The sequence below is a fragment of the Protobothrops mucrosquamatus genome, unplaced genomic scaffold, assembly GCF_001527695.2.
Source record: "Protobothrops mucrosquamatus isolate PMUCROS unplaced genomic scaffold, P.Mucros_1.0 scaffold110, whole genome shotgun sequence".
Classification (NCBI taxonomy): Eukaryota; Metazoa; Chordata; class Lepidosauria; order Squamata; family Viperidae; genus Protobothrops; species Protobothrops mucrosquamatus.
This window is the reverse complement of record NW_015386482.1, coordinates 1,060,442-1,079,946: the sequence shown is the minus strand read 5'-3', so window position 1 is coordinate 1,079,946 and position 19,505 is coordinate 1,060,442. Positions and strand designations below refer to the sequence as shown.

Here is a 19,505-nt window from a genome sequence, read left to right as displayed (position 1 = left end):
TTCCACAATCTTTCATAATTATTCTGGTACAATTTCGCATTGGAGGATGACAAAAAAATTCCCAAATATTTGACTTTATTGACCACTTCAAATCCTGACATTTGCATAAGTTGATCTTTATCTCTAGCAATCATATTCTTAGTAAGAATTTTAGTCTTATTCACGTTGATTTTAAATCCAGCCACTTTACCATACTGGTACAGCTCTTGTAGCAAAAATTCCAGTGATTCAATTGGTTGAGTCAATGTAAAAACTAAGTCATCAGCAAAAGCTTTAAGTTTATATTCTTTAGTAGAAATCTTTAAACCTTTAAAAATTAAGGAATTTTCTCATGTTGTTTGACAGCTAGTTGGTGCTCATGCATGTACTCTGCTAATTTTCTGCATACTTGTCCTACACAGTGGTTGTAACAGTCCTTACCCTGTATGTTGTAGATGACTCCTGTTTTTAATTCTTGGGCTTTAATTCTTTAATTATTTTCATTTACTTAAGATGTTTTGAAGGGCTTTGGTTGGTTTGTGTGCCATGTGGATGTAATACTCTCTTGGTTGTTTCTCAGATACCATTTAAATCCTGAAATTGGTCATCCTACTGGAAATTGCTTTCCTGCCATACATACATATGAAATTCTATCAAAAAACATGGGCAAACGTATCATACTTATATTTGTTTTTTATTGTAATGTCTTGCAGTTATAGATACAGGCTTGATGATTTGCTGTTTTTATGCTTTGATAGCATTGCTCTTTAGAGGCAGCCTCAGCCTTGGAAATTGAGGCAAAAATATTGTCTAATAAAACTGTATTTATTTGATATCTTTTAGCATTCTTTTCCTTTCTCTTCTTTCTCTTTTACTCATTTAATCTCTTTTAATTAGCATTGTAATGTACATTTAATATATTTTTGTGCGCATGTGTATATATCTATGTATCAGTCGAAGACAGCAATAAAAGTTGATCTGCTTACTTACCATAAGACTTAGTTACCATTAGACTTTTGACAAGTTACACTGAATCTCACACTAAATCAACATAAAGGATATACATGTCATTTGTCTCTTTATTTTTTTAATTTATACCAATTAGTAAGTAAAAATATGTCTTGAGAGTAACTTTTACTCATGAGATATTGATATAATTTTTAAAAAATGTTAAATGCATGAAAGTAATTGTTCCAAGAATATATATCTTGGAGCAAAATGGAAAAATTAAAATGGAATCGGGAGATTGCTAAGAATGAAACAATGTTTTCTCCTTTGTAGGAAGCAAAGCAAGTAGCATTGAAACATAAATGCAAATTGCAATGTGTGATTCTAAATCAATATTTTTTATTTGTTGAAGCGGACTTTGGAGTATCTGCTAAAAATACACGGACAATCCAGAGACGAGATTCTTTCATTGGTACTCCATATTGGTAAGCTATTTTATACTCTTTTGAGGATAACCTTTTCTTACATAAAACATTGTATATTTTTAGAGCTATATAAAATAATAACAGTGACAACTTTCTTCAACTACAATAATACAAACAATATTGATCTTACGTTCCTTGGCTCTTGAATTAGCTCAGGTCTTAGACATTTATTGCTAACAATGTGATTTTTTTTCCCTTACTGTAGGATGGCTCCTGAAGTGGTTATGTGTGAGACATCTAAAGACAGACCTTATGATTATAAAGCTGATGTTTGGTCTTTAGGTGTCACTTTAATAGAAATGGCTGAAATAGAACCACCTCATCATGAATTAAATCCAATGCGTGTGTTGCTGAAAATAGCGAAGTCGGAACCACCTTCGTTGGCACAACCATCAAAATGGTTATTTTTCTCTTTTTATTTATTATCAGCATTAAAATAAACTGACAAAAAGAAGTACTTGCTCCAAAATTGACAGTAATTTTTCCCAAAGGCATCTTAAGCCTATATTCTAAACTACTGTAATAAAAGAAAACTGCCTGTTATATATGAATGGAAATATTATCAATTATTTTGCATTTTATTTGGACCGTTCTAATTAAGTCATAATTATAAATTTTATCTTTATAACTTACCAATTTAATTGCTTCTGTGCAGGTCTGCTGATTTTAAGGATTTCTTAAAGAAATGTTTGGAAAAGAATGTAGATGCCAGATGGAACATTGCTGAACTTCTGCAGGTATGAAGAATGAAATATTTTATTCTTTGGACTTCTGTTTTCCAATCATATAGAATTCAGATATACTGTACAGCATGCTCAGTCATAATGAGTTATTTATTCATGTAAAGGTCTCTGGGCTGCTGGTTAATTTCTACTGATTACAGAGCTATGTACACTGCAGCAAATCAGCAAACAATGAAATTGTTCTCTAGTTTCTTTAAAAAGAACAGCTCCAGATTCCTCTGCAGGAGGTCAAGGGACTAGCGTATACCAATGAGGTTTTTTTGTTTTGCTTTTGCAATTTGGACTGAATGGAGCAATTGAAGACATTAATATGCTAAAATGAGACTTTACATGATTAATGTTGTAATAGCATCCACCATAGAAATACAAATCTGAAGCCCTGGTAATTTATACTCTACTTTTGCAGCTAAATAATAACCAAAACAATTAAGAATTTTTAAATGCACTGATAGATATAGTCAGATGTAAAAATAGCACTTTGCTTTAAACTTTAATTAAATGTCCATTTGGAGAAAAACAAGATAGGACCTGACAAACCTATCTCCCGTAGTGGTATCATGGAAAAAGGACAGAATTGTATTCATTTTCAAGCTGAGCTGAAATTAACACAGGTTAATCTAGGAGGGAATTGTTTATTAATTTTGGTATCTATTTTTATGTTTGATTTCACTAGGATTAGTTTTCATATTTACAAGGATAATTTGTAAAGGATAATTTTGAAATATTTTTGTTTAGAAGAAATGGTTTGAGAAAATATATCCAAATACAGGATTTCTAATGCTAATCAAGTAGTGCTGGATGTTGTTCAAGAAACTGGAGTGCTTATAGATCTCATTTATAATTGTGAGATTGAATTAGCCTATGACTTTCTTTCTTCCCAAACAGATTTAGACTTGCAAATATAAGAACTTACTGAAGAATAGAAATGTTATTTTTAAAGAAAAAAATATTGTTTAGAATTTTATAAAGAAGTGTTCAGTGAAAAAATGAGTTGTAAGCCTTTTAATAGAAACCTGTGTTTTTACTTTTCTTGCATCAAACTTTGATGCAAATTTGGATTTTAAAGCCTTTTAATTTTGATTAAATTCTGTATGCCTTTTTTTTACTAGCATCCATTTGTTACTGTAACTTCCAGTAAACCAATCAGAGAGCTGATTGCAGAAGCAAAGGCTGAAGTCACTGAAGAAGTAGAGGATGGAAAAGATGAAGATGAAGAGGAGGAATCTGAAAATTCTCTAGTGAGAAATTTAAAATTTGTACATTAAAAAGAAAGAAGCTTTGCACTGCAAGCCAAGTTTATAAATTATGTTGTTTTTTGTTAATGTGATTTTTTTATTAGTGTTATATTAAGAAAAATATGTCATATAAACTTATTTGCTCTTTCAGTTAATATAATCTAAACCAGACATGTCAAACACAAGGCCCGGCGGCCGGATGTGGCCCATGAAGTGGTTTCATGTGGCCCGCGAAGCCATCCTGGAAATAGTGAGGGAACGGCCCCCGCTGCCTTGGCCCTGGCCCAGGCCGGCCGGGAGCCAATGTACAATTTTGTGGTGGCCATCTTGACACTTGCCCCGGTGGACCATGCCTTGGCACTTGTCCCGGTCCCACCCTCTTCTGTCAGAGACCCTCAGATCTGTGCCACTCCTGCCCAGGCCCCCACAGGCACCCTTGACGCAAATGATATAGAACTGCCCATGCCCACCCAGTAGGCCACACCCATTTCATCCACGCCCACCCAGTAGGCTGCACCCACTCTGGCCACACCCCCTCCCAGAGCAACCACAATACTGATGCGGCCCTCAGTGAAATTGAGTTTGACACCCCTGATCTAAACTAAAATATTGTCCAGCTTTCTATTATAAATGCTAAGTAACAAGTAATTTAAATAGCAAACTGGTCCTAGACAAATTTATAATATGCTGTCATTTGTCAAACAGTGGATTTCTATTAACAAGTAAACTTGCATACTAAAATAGATTATAATATTTATACAACATAAATATAATACAATTATTATTTTCANTATATATATATATATATATATATATATATATATATATATATATATATATATATATATATATATATATATGAAAGGTTGCCAAATTCAGAAGTGTACAGTTTGTTTGTTTGTTTGTTTATTAAATTTTATATAGCCGCCCATCTCATTGAAGGCAGATGCTGTAATGCATAAGTTTTTAGCTTGCACATTTAAAAATTACATCTTTTTGTCAGGTATGCATATAGATTCCCAAATGCAAAGAAAATTTGGATTACACAAGGTGCACATGGGAAGAAGCCTATCCAGAGAAGTTGTTTTACTATAAATTCTCTATACTGCTACTATAAGTTCTACATAATCTTAACTTCAGTATTAGGGTAATATTCAATAATATTAAAAATTGAAGTAATTACATGTATCACTATTAATCATTTCAATATACATTTCAGCAATTACCTGCAAATAAGCGAGCCTCATCTGACCTCAGTATTGCCAGCTCAGAAGAGGATAAACTTTCACAGAATGCATCTATGCTGGAATCTGTTTCGGAGAGACTAGAGCATTCATCCATGGAAGAGACAAGTACTAATACAATTGAAAAAGGAAAGATAAGTATGGAGCCTGGCAAAAATGAAGATGAAGTATTCACAGAAAACACAAGTGATGCCAAGCAGAGCCATTTTGAAAAAGGAGAGAATGAATCGGCATTACAACATGAAGTTGAAGAAGCAAAAAAAAGTGAAAATGCTGATCAAAATGTAATATTGAATAAAGACACTATAGCACAGAAAGAAGAAAAGGAAATCAATACAGTATTATCTATAATAAATGTCAAGCCTGATCTAAAAACAGAAAAAGAAAATGATTTGTCAAATGAATCATCAGTTGAGAACAGAAATAAAATCAGTCTTGAAATTGAAGCCAGCAGTGCAGAAACTGGAGAAACAATTTCTAATGAGACTGATATACAAGAAGAAAAGCAAAGTTTCATAGTCATCCAGGAAAACAAAGCAGCGGAGGAAATGGCAACAGAAAAAAGTAAAGCAATTAAGGAATCACAAGGAAATGAAAAATGTGTAGATGATGTTCTGAAAGAAATTAAAAATCAGAAATATGAAGCAAATGATATTAAGGAAATGACAGATATAGAAGAATCATGTGATAAGCAGCAGAAACCAACAAAAGAAGGTATCAGTAGTGCTCAAGAGGGAGATATTACTACCAAGGTTCAAACCACAGATTCAGTTAAAGTGATTGAAAGCACCAAACAGCCAACAGAGTGTACTTCTGAGGATTCTCAGGGACAAATTACTTCTGAACCAACATTTATTCAGAATGATGTGGATATTCATCAGCAACAGAGAGTGGGAGATCATGATGATTCTAACCAGAAAAGCACCTTAAAGGAAACTGAGGCCAACATTTCAAAAAAAATGGAGGTCATGAAACAGAAGCCAGGATTAGATGATGCTGTACATGCTGAAAAAGAAAAAACAACTGAAGAAATCGACACCAAAGATGAGGTTTATGTTGTGCAACCTGGTGATAAATTAGAGGTCAGAGCTGAAGAAAACCACAAGAATAATTTTCAAATAAGCACAGATCCTGAGGTGGTTTCCAGTGATCTACCTATTAAAAATCATCTTGAAGATAGTGCCGTGAAACAGCCTCTTGAACATGAGGCACCTCCAGTACCAAGTATTAATGTTAGCTGCGTAGAAAATGAGACAGAAGATAAATCAAGGAAGCAGAATAATATTGAACATACAAAATATCTTGATCCTGAGACTGCTAAAGAAAATGATACAGATTCAGGCACTGGTTCTACAGCTGACAACAGCAGCATTGATTTAAATTTGTCCATTTCCAACTTCCTCACTAAAAACAAAGATAGTGGATCAATATCTTTACAAGTAAGTGTTTTAATTTAAAATTAAGCCCTGCGTGAATTTGAATGGATGCAAATTATATACACTGAGGGTCCCTTCTTTATTTACCATAACTACTTACAAATTAAATAATTTCATATCACTGTGCCCTTAGAATGCTGAACTTCAGTATTTCTGCATTGTCATGTTTTATTCTAATTCAATATATCAATTACATGTCTTTTAGTCCAAATTTTTGTATGGTACTTTATTTAAAATTAATTCTAAATATAGAAATAATTACTGTACTACAAAAATCTAAAGGCTACAGTTCCAATTATATTTAATATAGATTATTATTGGACATTTTATGATGTATTTTGTATATAATATTTCTTCTGTGGTATTATTCTGTTTTTAAACTCTTTTGCAAAATGGAGATCAGATTATATACATACATAGATGTCCCTGTAGTCTTTTTCGGAATCAGCAGTGTTATGGAAACTGCAGAACTGAGTAAGAAGTAGCACGTAAAGTAAACTAAAGGCAATAGATAAGAGAACAGATATAACTAAATCTAGTTATGTCTTTACGGTACCTACCTCCTCATACATACCCTTTCATCCTTGCAAATGTCCTTCTTTCTGCTATGTTTATATTCCAAATTATACCCTGCCTTTTGGTTTTTTAAAGTTCCCTCTATCTTTTTTAAGAGTTCAGAAAGTCGATTCAATCACACTTAACTTGTTTTTTTCCTTTTCTCTCAGCTTGTTCATTATTCCTTCATATGTTTAATTTGCAGTTTCAACCTCATTTTTTCTATGTGACCAGTAGAAGATTCATCTAATACATTGATATAGTTCGCTAATATTAGATATTTATAATGGTTGATGCAGGTATTTTACTGTACATGGTAATTATTTAAGAAATTATTGCCATCTTATTTATATGTTCAGAAATATAAAGACAGGAAATATCTAGTTGAAGAAATGAATTTTCTTAAAGGAAATATATTAAAACAGATTTTACTTAATCTTGGTTATAAAAAGAATAGCTTGAAACCATATTTTTAAAAGATATGGTTTCAAGCTATTCTTTTTATAACCAAGATTAAGTAAAATCTGTTTAAATATATTTCCTTTAAGAAAATTCATTTCTTCAACTAGATATTTCCTGTCTTTATATGATGTGTCATCTTTTATTTAGGAAACCAAAAGACATAAGAAGACTTTAAAGAAAACTCGGAAATTTATTATTGATGGTGTAGAAGTGAGTGTGACTACTTCAAAAATAGTCAGTGACAATGATTCTAAAAGTGAAGAACTTCGGTATCTTCGGTGAGTTTTAAAATATTCATTTCAAATGAGAGAATCCTTATCTCTAATACATATTTACATATGAACTCACAAACAGAAATATGTACACGCACATATACAGTCTACATATATTGGACTGTATTAGACTGTACTAGACTATAAGGAACAGTTTTCATTATCTTATAAAATGCAGTAGTTCAATTCCACTCCTCAGTTATTAGTCATATTACTTCAGAATTCTAATTTCACTTTGGTTACTAATGACTCTAAAATTACTTCCTTCTTCCTTAATGCCAGACGTCAAGAATTACGGGAGTTACGCCTTCTTCAAAAAGAAGAACAACGAGCTCAGCAGCAACTCAGTAATAAGCTATTACAACAACGAGAACAGATGTTTAGGCGCTTTGAACAGGAAATGACAGTAAGATTCCAGTTTCCTGCTGCTTTTACATTTTCGGGCAAGCTCAACATTTTCTGTTTAGTGCTCTGTGATGAAACAGTAGATTATGACATTCCTCTAAAGTAAAAAATTAACTATGCCTCCTTATAAAGGGCAGGAAAGCTAGTTGGTAGAGGAAAAGGACAAAAGGAATGGAAAAGGAGATAGTTACAATGAAAGGAATAAGATGCATGTAGGTTGTGATAAAGAAAATTGTCAATTTGAAAATAAGCAAGGGCTTTGTACTTCTAAACATAAAGAACTTATATCCAATATTATCTGTTCATACAGTGTTACTGCTGAAGAAAGTCTTAAATTTTATGAAGAAGTAGGAACATAATAATGTGCATGATGCTACATTCATAAATCTGATACATGCCACAGGAAAAGTGTTGATAATAGAGAAACTGATATCAGTTTAAGAATTGGGGTAAATGTAGCAAGAGTTTAAACAATAGCATTTTTATCCTTAAAAATTAGAAAAAGTATGCAACTTGTGACCAAACAAGCACTGTTGTCGTAAATATTTTAGCTTTATGATTTTAAAATTTAGGGTGGTGATGGGTGTAAAACCATTTCAGAATTGCTTGACCTTAGTGAAGAAATGTATGTATTTGCATTTCATATTCCCTATCTTGCCGAGTAAGTGATTAACTTGTGCTGATTCAGTTCAAAATATGCTAAAGATTTCAGCAAAATCTAGAAACAATTTTGATTAAATTAACTATGTTCTTGAATTTAAGTAAATGAACTTATTTAATTATACAAATGAGTTAAGGCAGAGAAAAATTGCCTTATTAATAGATGGTGTTTTCTCCTCTTCCACTTACAATATTGTTTAATAAACATTTTACAAACTTTAATAAAGGATTCAAGCAGTTATCAGATTACTATTTTTCATGAGATTCTTCTGTTTTATCTTAATACTGCTCAGAAGAGTATATCGGTATTTGTTCTTTCTGTCTTGACTTTTTAAAATATCTAAAATAGTTGCATATAGGAAAGAAGCTATGCATTCTCATTCCATGTACCATCCCCATTTTTATCTTTGTGCCTGATATGAGAGTCAATAGAATTTTGGGGAGGGTGCTAAACTTGGAGCATTTGTGACAAATAAAAATTCTAGGCTGGGCCTTCTCCTGAGTCCACCCTCCGGTTCTGCCTCTTCTACATATAGCTCCTCATTATGTATGCAGATTCCTCACTTTCACATCTCAATTTTTTTCACTCAGATAATCAGGGAAAATAATGGTTTTTTTTTTTAGAGCAAGAAGCGGCAATATGACCAGGAAATTGAAAACCTAGAAAAACAGCAAAAACAGACAATAGAGCGCTTAGAACAGGAGCATACAAATCGTTTACGTGATGAAGCTAAGCGCATCAAAGCAGAACAAGAAAAAGAATTATCCAAGTTTCAAAATATGTTGAAAAACAAAAAGAAAGAGGTAAACCTTTTAAAAGGTTTAGTAAATACGATGAATGTTTTTGGTCTTATTGGTGTTTACATTTTCATTCCATATATTATAATTGTGCATACACACTCACATGCACACTTAGAGTCTCCAGCACCTTAATTTCAGTAATAAATTATGATGAGCTTTCACTATGTATTTGAAATAGTAAAAAATATTATTTAGTCAAGACCTTTGATAGAGTTTTTGTGTATGTTATTCATCAGAATAATTGCTAGAACTGTTTGTAGAAAGATTTTGCACATGTGCTTTTATGAATACTGGCTAATTATTAAGATTTTTTAAATTGGCTGCTTTGTAACATAATCACAGGTAAAAGTCATGGAGACTTTCATGAAATACGTCACAATAGAATTTTTAAAATTTTGTGCATGTGTAAGCAGAAGGGTGATCTTTATATCAGAAGAATCAGAGATAAAGTGCTGTAGAACGCTGTTTTTTGCTCTCAGATTACCCTACATGCAATATAAAACAGTTTCACATTTAAATATAATTGTGGTAGAAAAACTGCAGAATTGGTATCTCTGCATAAAGTAAAAAAGGGATTGTTATGCAGTATGTTATTAAGATAATTTTAAAAATTGAAGTAGTGGTTAAATTTTCCATTTTGGTTTTATTTGGAACTAATCCAGTTTAAATGGTAAGAAATTATTTCTCAGACTCAATCAGCTTAAAACTCAGTATTTTAATATATTGTTCCTTACTTAAAGTAAGGCCAAAATTATGAAAAATGAAGGAATTGTATCTCAGATCTTATATTCTGAGTTTTTGTTGATTGTCTGACTCATTAATATTTCACTTTATTACTCTTTTTGACAAAACACTTCTTTCCTCCAAAATCCCCCCAGCCTGATGATTACCAAGCTATTATATTATTACCTGCAGTAAATAAAATAATCACAGCAGAAATTTCTTGATCCTCTGTTTTGATATATTTTGTTTATAATTTGTTCAGTGCCATTGTTCTTATGCTAACTGTTTGATATTATTACTGTACTATTACATCCAATTGTCTTTTTTTAAATTGTATAATATTAACGTCTTTCTTTTGCTAAATTTCTTGCACTTCGAGTTTCTAATGGTGATTGGATCTCAAAGGGGAAAGCTGGTTAAAGTTTTATTACACTCATGAAAACAGGAACAGCATGTGGTGATTTGGGCTTTATTTCCTATGGATGCTTTAACTTTTAAAAATAGTAATGTAATCTTGAATAGCTAGATAGTCCATAGTATTTTAATTTGATTTCTATGCTGAATAAGGGGTTGGACTTGATGGTCTATATGGCTCTTTTATCTCCAGTATAAAATTGAATATTTGATTTACTTTTCCAATGATATGTGAATATCACTTTTGAGATGATTATGGCTTTTCACGCAAGTTGTTCTTTTAACAACTATTATCTGTACTTTTATATGACAAGTGCAGAGGTAGCTGTTCTTGTGTTGTTTGTGTTTTATTATTTGGAAAAACAAAATCCTTTCTGTTGTCATTTCAAGAAGCTTTCTATTTTAATTACTGTCTCTACTGCATAAAAATTGATTATGGAAGCAGTTTATTAGTACTCGAATGCAAACAGAGATTCGTTGTTAGGCTGCTATTGGCATGTGCACCTTTTTCTGGAATACAATCAATAAATACTTCATGCATGTATACTCCTCCCTCCATTTTCTCACAAGCTAACACTTCCAGCTTTGCATGCTTTTGTAACATCTTCTGAATGCTTATTGCTCCTCTTCATTCACCGTAAATGCTTGCTGTGGAGAAAAAGGGTTATTTTCCCCACATTCTGCATGCTTATGCACTGTAGGTTTTTAATGAAGTGGAGAAAGCACCAAAAGAGCTGAGAAAAGAGCTCATGAAACGCAAGAAAGAGGAGCTTACTCAAACCCAGCATGCTCAGGTAACCATGGCAGCTTCCTGCTTCTAAATCCCCCCCCCCAAACCAGCTTTGTTCGCGTTGCTTTAATAGTTTGATAGAGATTGGGCATTTTTCCCTCTGAAGGAACCTATTCATTGGTAGTGATTTCTTTCCCAGAACTGAAACTAGAAGTGTATTAAATGTTAATGTTAAAATATCAGTGTAAAAATGTTGCTATTTAAGAAATATTTAGTTATTTATAGAACAGTATCCAGGGGTGCTTTTTGAAGAAGCAACTGGACTTTCTTGTTTCCTTTGAAGATGTCTCACTTCTCATCCAAGAAGCTTCTTCAATCATAGCTGAAGAAGCTTCTTGGATGAGAAGTGAAGTGTCTTCAAAGAAAAACAAGAAAGTCCAGTTGCCTCATGAAAAAACACCTTTGGGACAACCATGACCTGGATGACTGAGAATCTCCATAGACAACAGCATTCAAAGTAATTAAAGTTCAGTGTATATTGTATATTAAAATGTCTGTCATATATACTTTACATCTACTTTAACTGAAGCTTTTAGAATCGAAAATAATGGAAAGGTTATTATGATTTTGCTTACCTTTTTTAAAAAAATTAATCACTGAAATCTATAATTCCAGACAGTGACCTTAGTGTTAATTAGGTGCATATTTATGAACATGATAATCAAAGCTTTCTTCCAAAGATACTACTGTAGAGGGTATATTTCGATATTTTTGCTGTTTGAAACAAAATTTGTGTTGTGATTGCTATATCTATAGTCCAACTTTTGATGTTAAGTAGTAGTTAGTAATAAGTAATATCAACATTAACTTTTCATTTTGAAGAATACTTCTGATACAATAACATTCAATTAGATTGTAATGGGCATGCATATATAGGACAATGGGCTGCACTGGTTTCAGTGGGAGAACTCCTGAATCCTCTTTCCATAATTCTGGTGCATCTATCTCAAAACTCCGGGAGGCAGCTGATTTTATTATGTTACCAAACCCCTCTGCTGTTGATTTATCAGTAAGCGGGTAAAGGACAATCTCTTCAGTCATTTGATCTCTCAGGGAAGCGTGTTCCAAAGACTAGATCCTTTTGCAGATTGAGCACTGCTAGCCCATGAAATTATGATTATATCCAGCAAGGTTGAGAATGTTTAAAATAAAACAGGAAAGAAATGAACAGTTCTTTCTGAAGACTAAGGTTCCAGTCTGTTGCTGGAAACCCAAACTCTTACAAAAGCAAATACCTCAGAACAAATTCATGGATGGATAGAAGAAATCTGAATAATTGCAAGTCTACGACATAAAACACAATCTCCACTGCAACTACTTTCATAGATCCTAGTGTGAGGTCCACATCTACTAGATTCTAGCATGGCTTCTGTTGGCTACACTAGGGGTCTGCAACCTTGACAACTTTTAAGACTTGTGGACTTCAGCTCCCAGAATTCTGGGAGCTGAAGTCCACAAGTCTTAAAGTTGCCAAGATTGCAGACCCCTGGCCTACACGCGTTACCTAGTTGGATAGGTCACCTGATGTTTTTTTAATCCTTGCAACATCTGGACCTCTCAAGTGGATTTTCTCTATAATTCATTATATAGACCAATATGATGTTTAAGTTTATATTTTATTATATATACTACTTAGTGAATAGTGGAGAGAGAATTTAACTTCCCAGTAGCATCATAATATTAAATAATAATTTATTTGTATTTGACCCAATTCTCAATCATTCTAGGTGACTCATAAAAAATCAGAAATGTCAATAAAATCAATACATGATTTAAAAGAACGATAAAAGATACAAATGCAATGAAGTGAGGGATCTCCTTCTTCTCTAAAAGCTTGAAAAGAGTGTGAAGACCTGGTGAAGAGCAAGGTCTTCACTCTTCTAAACAACAGGAGATGAGGGGATGATAATCATAAGAAACAGTAAAGTATTTAGAGCAAGATAGACATTGCTGAAGTCTGTCTTAGACATTAGCTGAATTGCTGAACCCATCCATCGAGCAGAATCCTGCTTTTTACAGGCAATTATTTTTCATAGCAGTGTATCAGACCTTTTTCCAAACTTTATTAATAATTACCTCCATAGAGGGTGTATTTGGTAAGTTGTCCTTTTTGTGAGATTATCTTATAATTGCAGTCCTTAAATTATTGGGAAAAAAGAGAATACCTTTTAACACAGCAAGTGAAGTTACAAGGTGTGGATAAGAATAGGTTCTAGAGTATTAGGTATAGAAAAATAAATGGTGATTATTATTCTTTTTTTCTCATTTAGTTTGTGATTGGTACCTGCATGCATAAATGCTCCTTTGAGACTATAAATATAAAGATGAATTATTGTTACAATAGTGCCTGGTAAAGAGGTGCTTGCTAAAGTTATAAGTTCTTCTGTTTAGTGTTGAAATGCTTTGTTTGTGGTTATTTTCACACGGGAAGTACATTGTATTCTGCTCCACAGGCCATTGCTCAGGTTATGATTCAGTCATTTCAGTTGTCCTCATCTGCTCTCTTCAATGCAGTAATGCAGGATGTAAGTCCATATACCACTCCCATAAAAAATATATGACCCCTGTCGTGTTAGCTTTCTTTTTTTCCTCTTACATGCATGTGCTGTTAAATTATTTTTATTTTAAAGTACTATACAAAACTTTATTAATGTGCACAAAGAAATTAACAGAACAAATTAGACGAATTTTCAGCACATGTGTAAAACTGAGCTATTATTGTTTCCTCTGAGTGCTGTGAAGCTTGGCTGTTCTTCAGAGTGCTTGTAGATACAAGTGCATTTTCCTTCTTTACCTAATAACAGTTCTCCTACGTTTTGATTATAGGATAAAGAATACCCTTTTTTTCCACCTTAAGTGGTGACAAACTTTTAAGCACCTTCATTTTTGGTAGCTTTTCCCCCCTCCCTATCAGATAGTAGTTAGAACTTTAAGAAAGGGTCGCATCTTATCAGTATGTTTTACTTTGCAATGCAAACTTTTGATATGGCCTTTTTATTACTTTGCTTTAAAAACATTGCATACCTAGTTATAATCTCTCTATTAGTATTAGAGAGTTGCATTTATACCGTCATCATTGATCTTCTGTAAATAACAAAGCAGGTGAATAAAGATCTTTTTTCACCATATACCTGCTGATTTTCATTCACAGAACTATCTAGTAGATAATGATCATGCTTCAAATGTTTTCCTTAAATGCTTTTAAACTGTCATGTAGAAGTTAAACAAGAGAACTGTAAGGTAAAAGAAGTAGCCTTTTTGTGTTAAGTAATTTCAATTTCTGGTTTGCATTCAGGTTCTACATCTCTTTGCTTTCCATTATTCCATGGCACTGTGTTGCCCAATGTGTTTTTTGATCCAGAAGCATTATAGGTGCCTTTAATACGTAGGAATGTTTTTAGATAAGAAGCTACATGAAAAGCAAGGGTAATAATTTCATATGAAGTATGGATGGAAACCCGTTCTATTATAACATCTGCTTCTTAACCATTTCTAGTCATGGGTGGAATGACTTTCACAAGAATGGCATAATTTCTCTGCAACAGTCTGCGAAATTATGATGTTTGTCTGGGACAATCCCCTATATATTTTCACACATATTTTTGAGGATAAGAAAAATGATTTTTTTAAAAAATGTTAAATTAATTTTTTAATATTTTCTTAATCTTGTATAAAAAATGAAGCCAAAATTTCACAAATTATTTTGTTAATTGTTGAAATATTGGTCTGGCTGGTTATAGAAGAAGGCTAACCAGAATGTGCAGGTATAATTTAAAAGCCTGTTCAGTGATAGCCTTTTTCCATGACAACAATGAGCATCACCCAGAATTGCAATCCAGTCTTCTTTTAGGTGCCACTAGCACTAAGCAATGATGCAATGGAAGCTCTGCAAACTCACTCTAACATTTCTTTAACTGATGTGTTCTATAACTTGGTTTGTGACCTAGGAGACCCCCATAGGTTGAGATTCCTAAGTTACAGCTCTGAGAGGAAAGAAAGTCTTCTTCCAATATGGCTGACAGAAACTATAGCAATACCTTCAGGAGAAAGGAAGTTTCTAAGTTTCCACAGCATATTTCATACCTTACATTAAAAATATTGTGATTAAATTTTTGAATATTTGCAATGTAAATGAGGTATTGATATGCAAATGCTGGACATTTTAATTTGTTTGCGTTCTGTTGGTCTATTAGTAACTTCAGGTTTATATTTTGACTTGGATTATCTTTGTTGTTTCTAGACTTAGATTACTGGTTGTAATCTCTGAATCATCTTTAAATGTTATACTATTTCACAGTTTTTTCAACTTAAAATATTGAGTTTAGATACACCTCTGAATCAAGAACAGTTATGTGTTGTAGGTATATTTGGAGATCTAATAAGCTATACATTATCTCACATATTATATATGTTTGTAAGCCACTATATAGATGTTTTAAATAGGTTAAAAGCCTGGAGATTTTTTAAGTTTGTTTGCATATGAATTGAAACAAAGCAATTAATTATTCTTCCAAAATACGATCTGTCATAAGTTTGTTATAATTAGATAGCAACATTGTTCAATTAATTATCATGCAACAAATATTGATATCTACTTAGACTGAAAAGACACTTTAGTTGAATATTTGTGCCTAAATATTATACTAAATGTTACCCAAGGTTCCTTTTTGATTTTAAAATATTGACTTATTTATAGTATAAACATATCCTTTCCCCCCAAAGACATAAATCTCTACTTTTGTTTTAAGGTACATTTCTTACTCTTTCTGAAAACTTCTTAAATAATGCTAGCTCTTAATACTGACTAATACTGTGAATTACAATGTCACAACACTATATTCCTAGGGATTAACTACTTGCTAATATTATTAATGGAAACTGAATGGTTCAACACACCATTCATAGAAAAGATTGTAAGTCCTATAAACTTCTTATATAGGCACTTGAACAATTCCATTCCCTAAGAATCACAAAATTGCTACTTTCTTAGCTTCTTCTGCAGTGACCCACAAAAATAACCATCTGAAGACTTTCAGGGCAAAGGGCTGAACTGATCTCAATAAACTTGTTGTGGAGCAGGACTCATTTTTAGTTCACCCCGATTTTTATTGGTCATATTTTCTCCCACCCACCACAGCAATTAAAAACTAGTTTAATTGGTTAATTGAGAGCTATAAACATTTGCGTAGCATTTTAATAATGTTATATGCGAAAACTGAAGGTCTTGATTAGTTCATTGCCGTGTTTTCAGTTTGTGTTTTTCTTTAGCTCTAGATGTAGCTATATGACAGGATGAAGCAATTCGCTTGTAAAACCCACAAATGCATCAGATGGATTTCAGATAAATTACTTATTTGGAGAGGAAGAATTATGGGATCAGTTAAATTTTACAACTCATTACAACTCATGTGTGTATGTGTGTGCATGTGGCCAGCCAGCCAGCCGACCAGCCAGCCATTGGGTTGAATGTTGCAGCTTTAATATGTGCAGGAAGTCTTCTTAATTAGTTGAAACATTGAAGTGCAGCTTGTACCATCACCCTTTACCATGCTTCTCAGGCTGCAAGATGCAAAATCTGAAAGGTTCAACACACCTTCTATAAAATATTAATTGACCTTTAGATAAAATGGTGAGTCTGAATCTGAAAAGCCCTCGTTCATAGATGTTATTTATGAAACTGTTAGGTGGCCCTCTGGGGATTGTTTCTCAGTTAGTGTAACTCTCCTTACACAATGCTTTTGAGACTTTAGTGTTACTTGGAGCTACTGTGGGATGCAAACCTATATTTCTATGAACTTTGTGTACCGTAATTACTGACTTTGGACTCATTTTTAACAGGAGCAAGAATTTGTGCAGAAACAACAACAAGAACTGGATGCATCATTAAAAAAAATAATTCAGCAGCAGAAAATAGAGCTGGCAACCATTGAACGAGATTGTCTTAACAACAAGCAGCAGCTCATGAGAGGTATTTGTTCCTTTTTCTCATAGTTGAATTGAGCCTTTATGAAATTCAGAGTAGAATTGGGGACTCCATCCATCCTATATTGCTCAAAAGTAAACCCCATGAAAATGAGTAAGAAAATTTACGGAGTGACATCCTAAATTTCTGTCTGTTTGATACAAGTGCGAAACCAGGAAAGACTGTAACGGAACTTCAAATAAAGTTCATTCAAATGAAAGTTCTCATTCCAAAACAGAAAAAAATGATATACAAAGTCCTCTTTCAAGTTTGCTTGCCATTTTCTTATATGCCAAATCTATAACTGTGTCAATTCAAGTCAGGAAATAATTCCTTCTTAACTTAATACCAATAAACATCGAACCCAGGTGCTGAATTCGGCCTCCTGCAGCCATCAGCAGATTATAAGATTCTTTTTTACCCAAGGAGGCCAGTTTATTCCTTCTGCTCTGCGTATATATAAAGCCAAAACCCTGGCCCAAATTCTTTATGGAATTCCCATATGGATACGAGGCTTCAAGGATTGTATTGAAAGAACCCAGGATGTTTTTCTTAGGAAACTTCTGGGTCTTCCTCCCTGTGTTGGATTTGCTTCGATGTACCTGGAACTGGGCATTCGTTCAGTCGAATGCATGGCGTGGATTAATACCTTCAAATAGTGGTTTCGGGTGCTCTTTTTGGAAGTCCCTGGTAGCTACCTCTCCCTGGTGTTTGCTGACTCTCATACCTCTCGTTGGGAGAGGGAGCTGACGAAGAAACTCCACTTGCTAGGTTTTACGGGGGATGGCCTGGGAGATTATGGTCTCAAGGACGCCCAGTTTAGGGTAGTCCAACGGCTTGTGGACATAGATTTGCAATATTTAAGAGCCAGAGCTAACAAAACCTGCTCCCCTTTGATCTTCAGCCATTCTAATAATTATGGATTGAGGATGGCTTCATATTTCTGTACTCTAACCATCCCCAAGTATAGAAGAGTCTTTCCCCTAGCCCGTTTCAATGTCTTGCCCTCAGCACTACTCGACGGGCGATTCAATAGGCTCCTGTTTAGTGAGCGACTATGCCCCTGTGATAGGGCTGAAGTTGAAACTGTGGAGCATGTCTTATCATACTGCCCTATGTCTAACCCAGGCAGAATTAAATTATTGTCTCTCCTTGGAATTGATCCCGATGGTTCCAATGTTAGTAATTTGGTCTTATATTGTTTAGGGGATGGCTCCCCCTACATTACTTCTCAGATTTCTAAATTTCTTTTAAGAGCTGTAACTATTAGAGGAGAACGTTGTAATTCCCTTTAGCTGAGGCTTCTGGTGTTTAATTGTTTGTGATTATATTTTTCTTGTGTTTTTTTTGTTGCACTTGCATTTTGGTCTGTGACCGCAAATAAAAATTATTATTATTAATACCAATAAGAATTTTACTTGGGATTTTCTTTCATTAAATCACTGTATGAAGTACAGAAGTTGCAGAAGTGGAGTGCCTTTTCTCAGCAGACTCACAAGCCATTTTTTTCCATTCTAGCCAGGGAAGCTGCGATATGGGAACTTGAAGAGCGACACTTACAGGAAAAACATCAGCTGCTGAAACAGCAGCTGAAGGATCAGTACTTCATGCAGAGACACCAGCTGCTTAAGCGGCATGAAAAAGTTAGTGTAATTTTAATTTGTTTTATATTTTTTTTAACTTCATGTTCTGGGAGGTGCCTTTATTATTTGGCAGGCTTTTCTTTTAATAATGGACATTTATCTCTTTTTAAGGAAACAGAGCAAATGCAGAGATACAACCAACGACTGATTGAAGAGCTGAAAAACAAACATACTCAGGAAAAAGCTCGATTGCCCAAAATTCAGCGTAGTGAAGCCAAAACAAGAATGGCCATGTTTAAGAAAAGCCTCAGAATTAACTCTTCAAGCACTCCAGATCAAGATCGTGAAAAAATCAAGCAGGTAAGAAGCAATAATATTAATTAAAATGCAAATTACCTTTGGGAAGGAGAATGTAAGTTCTGTGAAACTGATAATCTTCTCTCCAGAGTTCAGAAGTATTATATTTAATCTAATAGCAATTTTTATGACACACTTGACTCTTTTGACAAACACCTCCCTTCGACCAGTCCGCTCCCACAGAGAGGGCCTCCTTAGGGTGCCGTCGGCCAGACAATGCCGGCTGGCGACCCCCAGGGGGAGAGCCTTCTCTGGCAGCTCCTGCCCTCTGGAATGACCTACCCCCCGACCTACGTACAGTTGCGGACCTGCGCCTTTTTCGCCGAGCCCTGAAGGCCCATCTATTCCGTGCGGCCGGCCTGGCGTAGTTTGATTATGTTTTAGTGGGGGTTTTGTATGGGGTACTTTTAGAGCAGGCCTGTTATTTAATTTGATTTTAGAACAGAAACTT

At 33.9% G+C, this 19,505-nt stretch overlaps 1 protein-coding gene across 1 annotated transcript in view; it reads left to right on the top strand.

The window, feature by feature from the left end:
• SLK (STE20 like kinase) overlaps window positions 1-19,505 on the top strand; it is a 42,171-nt gene that overhangs the window by 18,804 nt on the left and 3,862 nt on the right. The window contains exons 6-17 of the mRNA XM_015812788.1: window positions 1,340-1,412; window positions 1,618-1,812; window positions 2,068-2,149; window positions 3,265-3,393; window positions 4,610-6,073; window positions 7,235-7,365; window positions 7,642-7,765; window positions 9,049-9,228; window positions 11,064-11,156; window positions 16,991-17,120; window positions 18,633-18,757; window positions 18,869-19,057. Coding sequence (XP_015668274.1) covers window positions 1,340-1,412; window positions 1,618-1,812; window positions 2,068-2,149; window positions 3,265-3,393; window positions 4,610-6,073; window positions 7,235-7,365; window positions 7,642-7,765; window positions 9,049-9,228; window positions 11,064-11,156; window positions 16,991-17,120; window positions 18,633-18,757; window positions 18,869-19,057 — 2,915 coding nt within the window. The remainder of the gene's footprint in view (window positions 1-1,339; window positions 1,413-1,617; window positions 1,813-2,067; window positions 2,150-3,264; window positions 3,394-4,609; window positions 6,074-7,234; window positions 7,366-7,641; window positions 7,766-9,048; window positions 9,229-11,063; window positions 11,157-16,990; window positions 17,121-18,632; window positions 18,758-18,868; window positions 19,058-19,505) is intronic.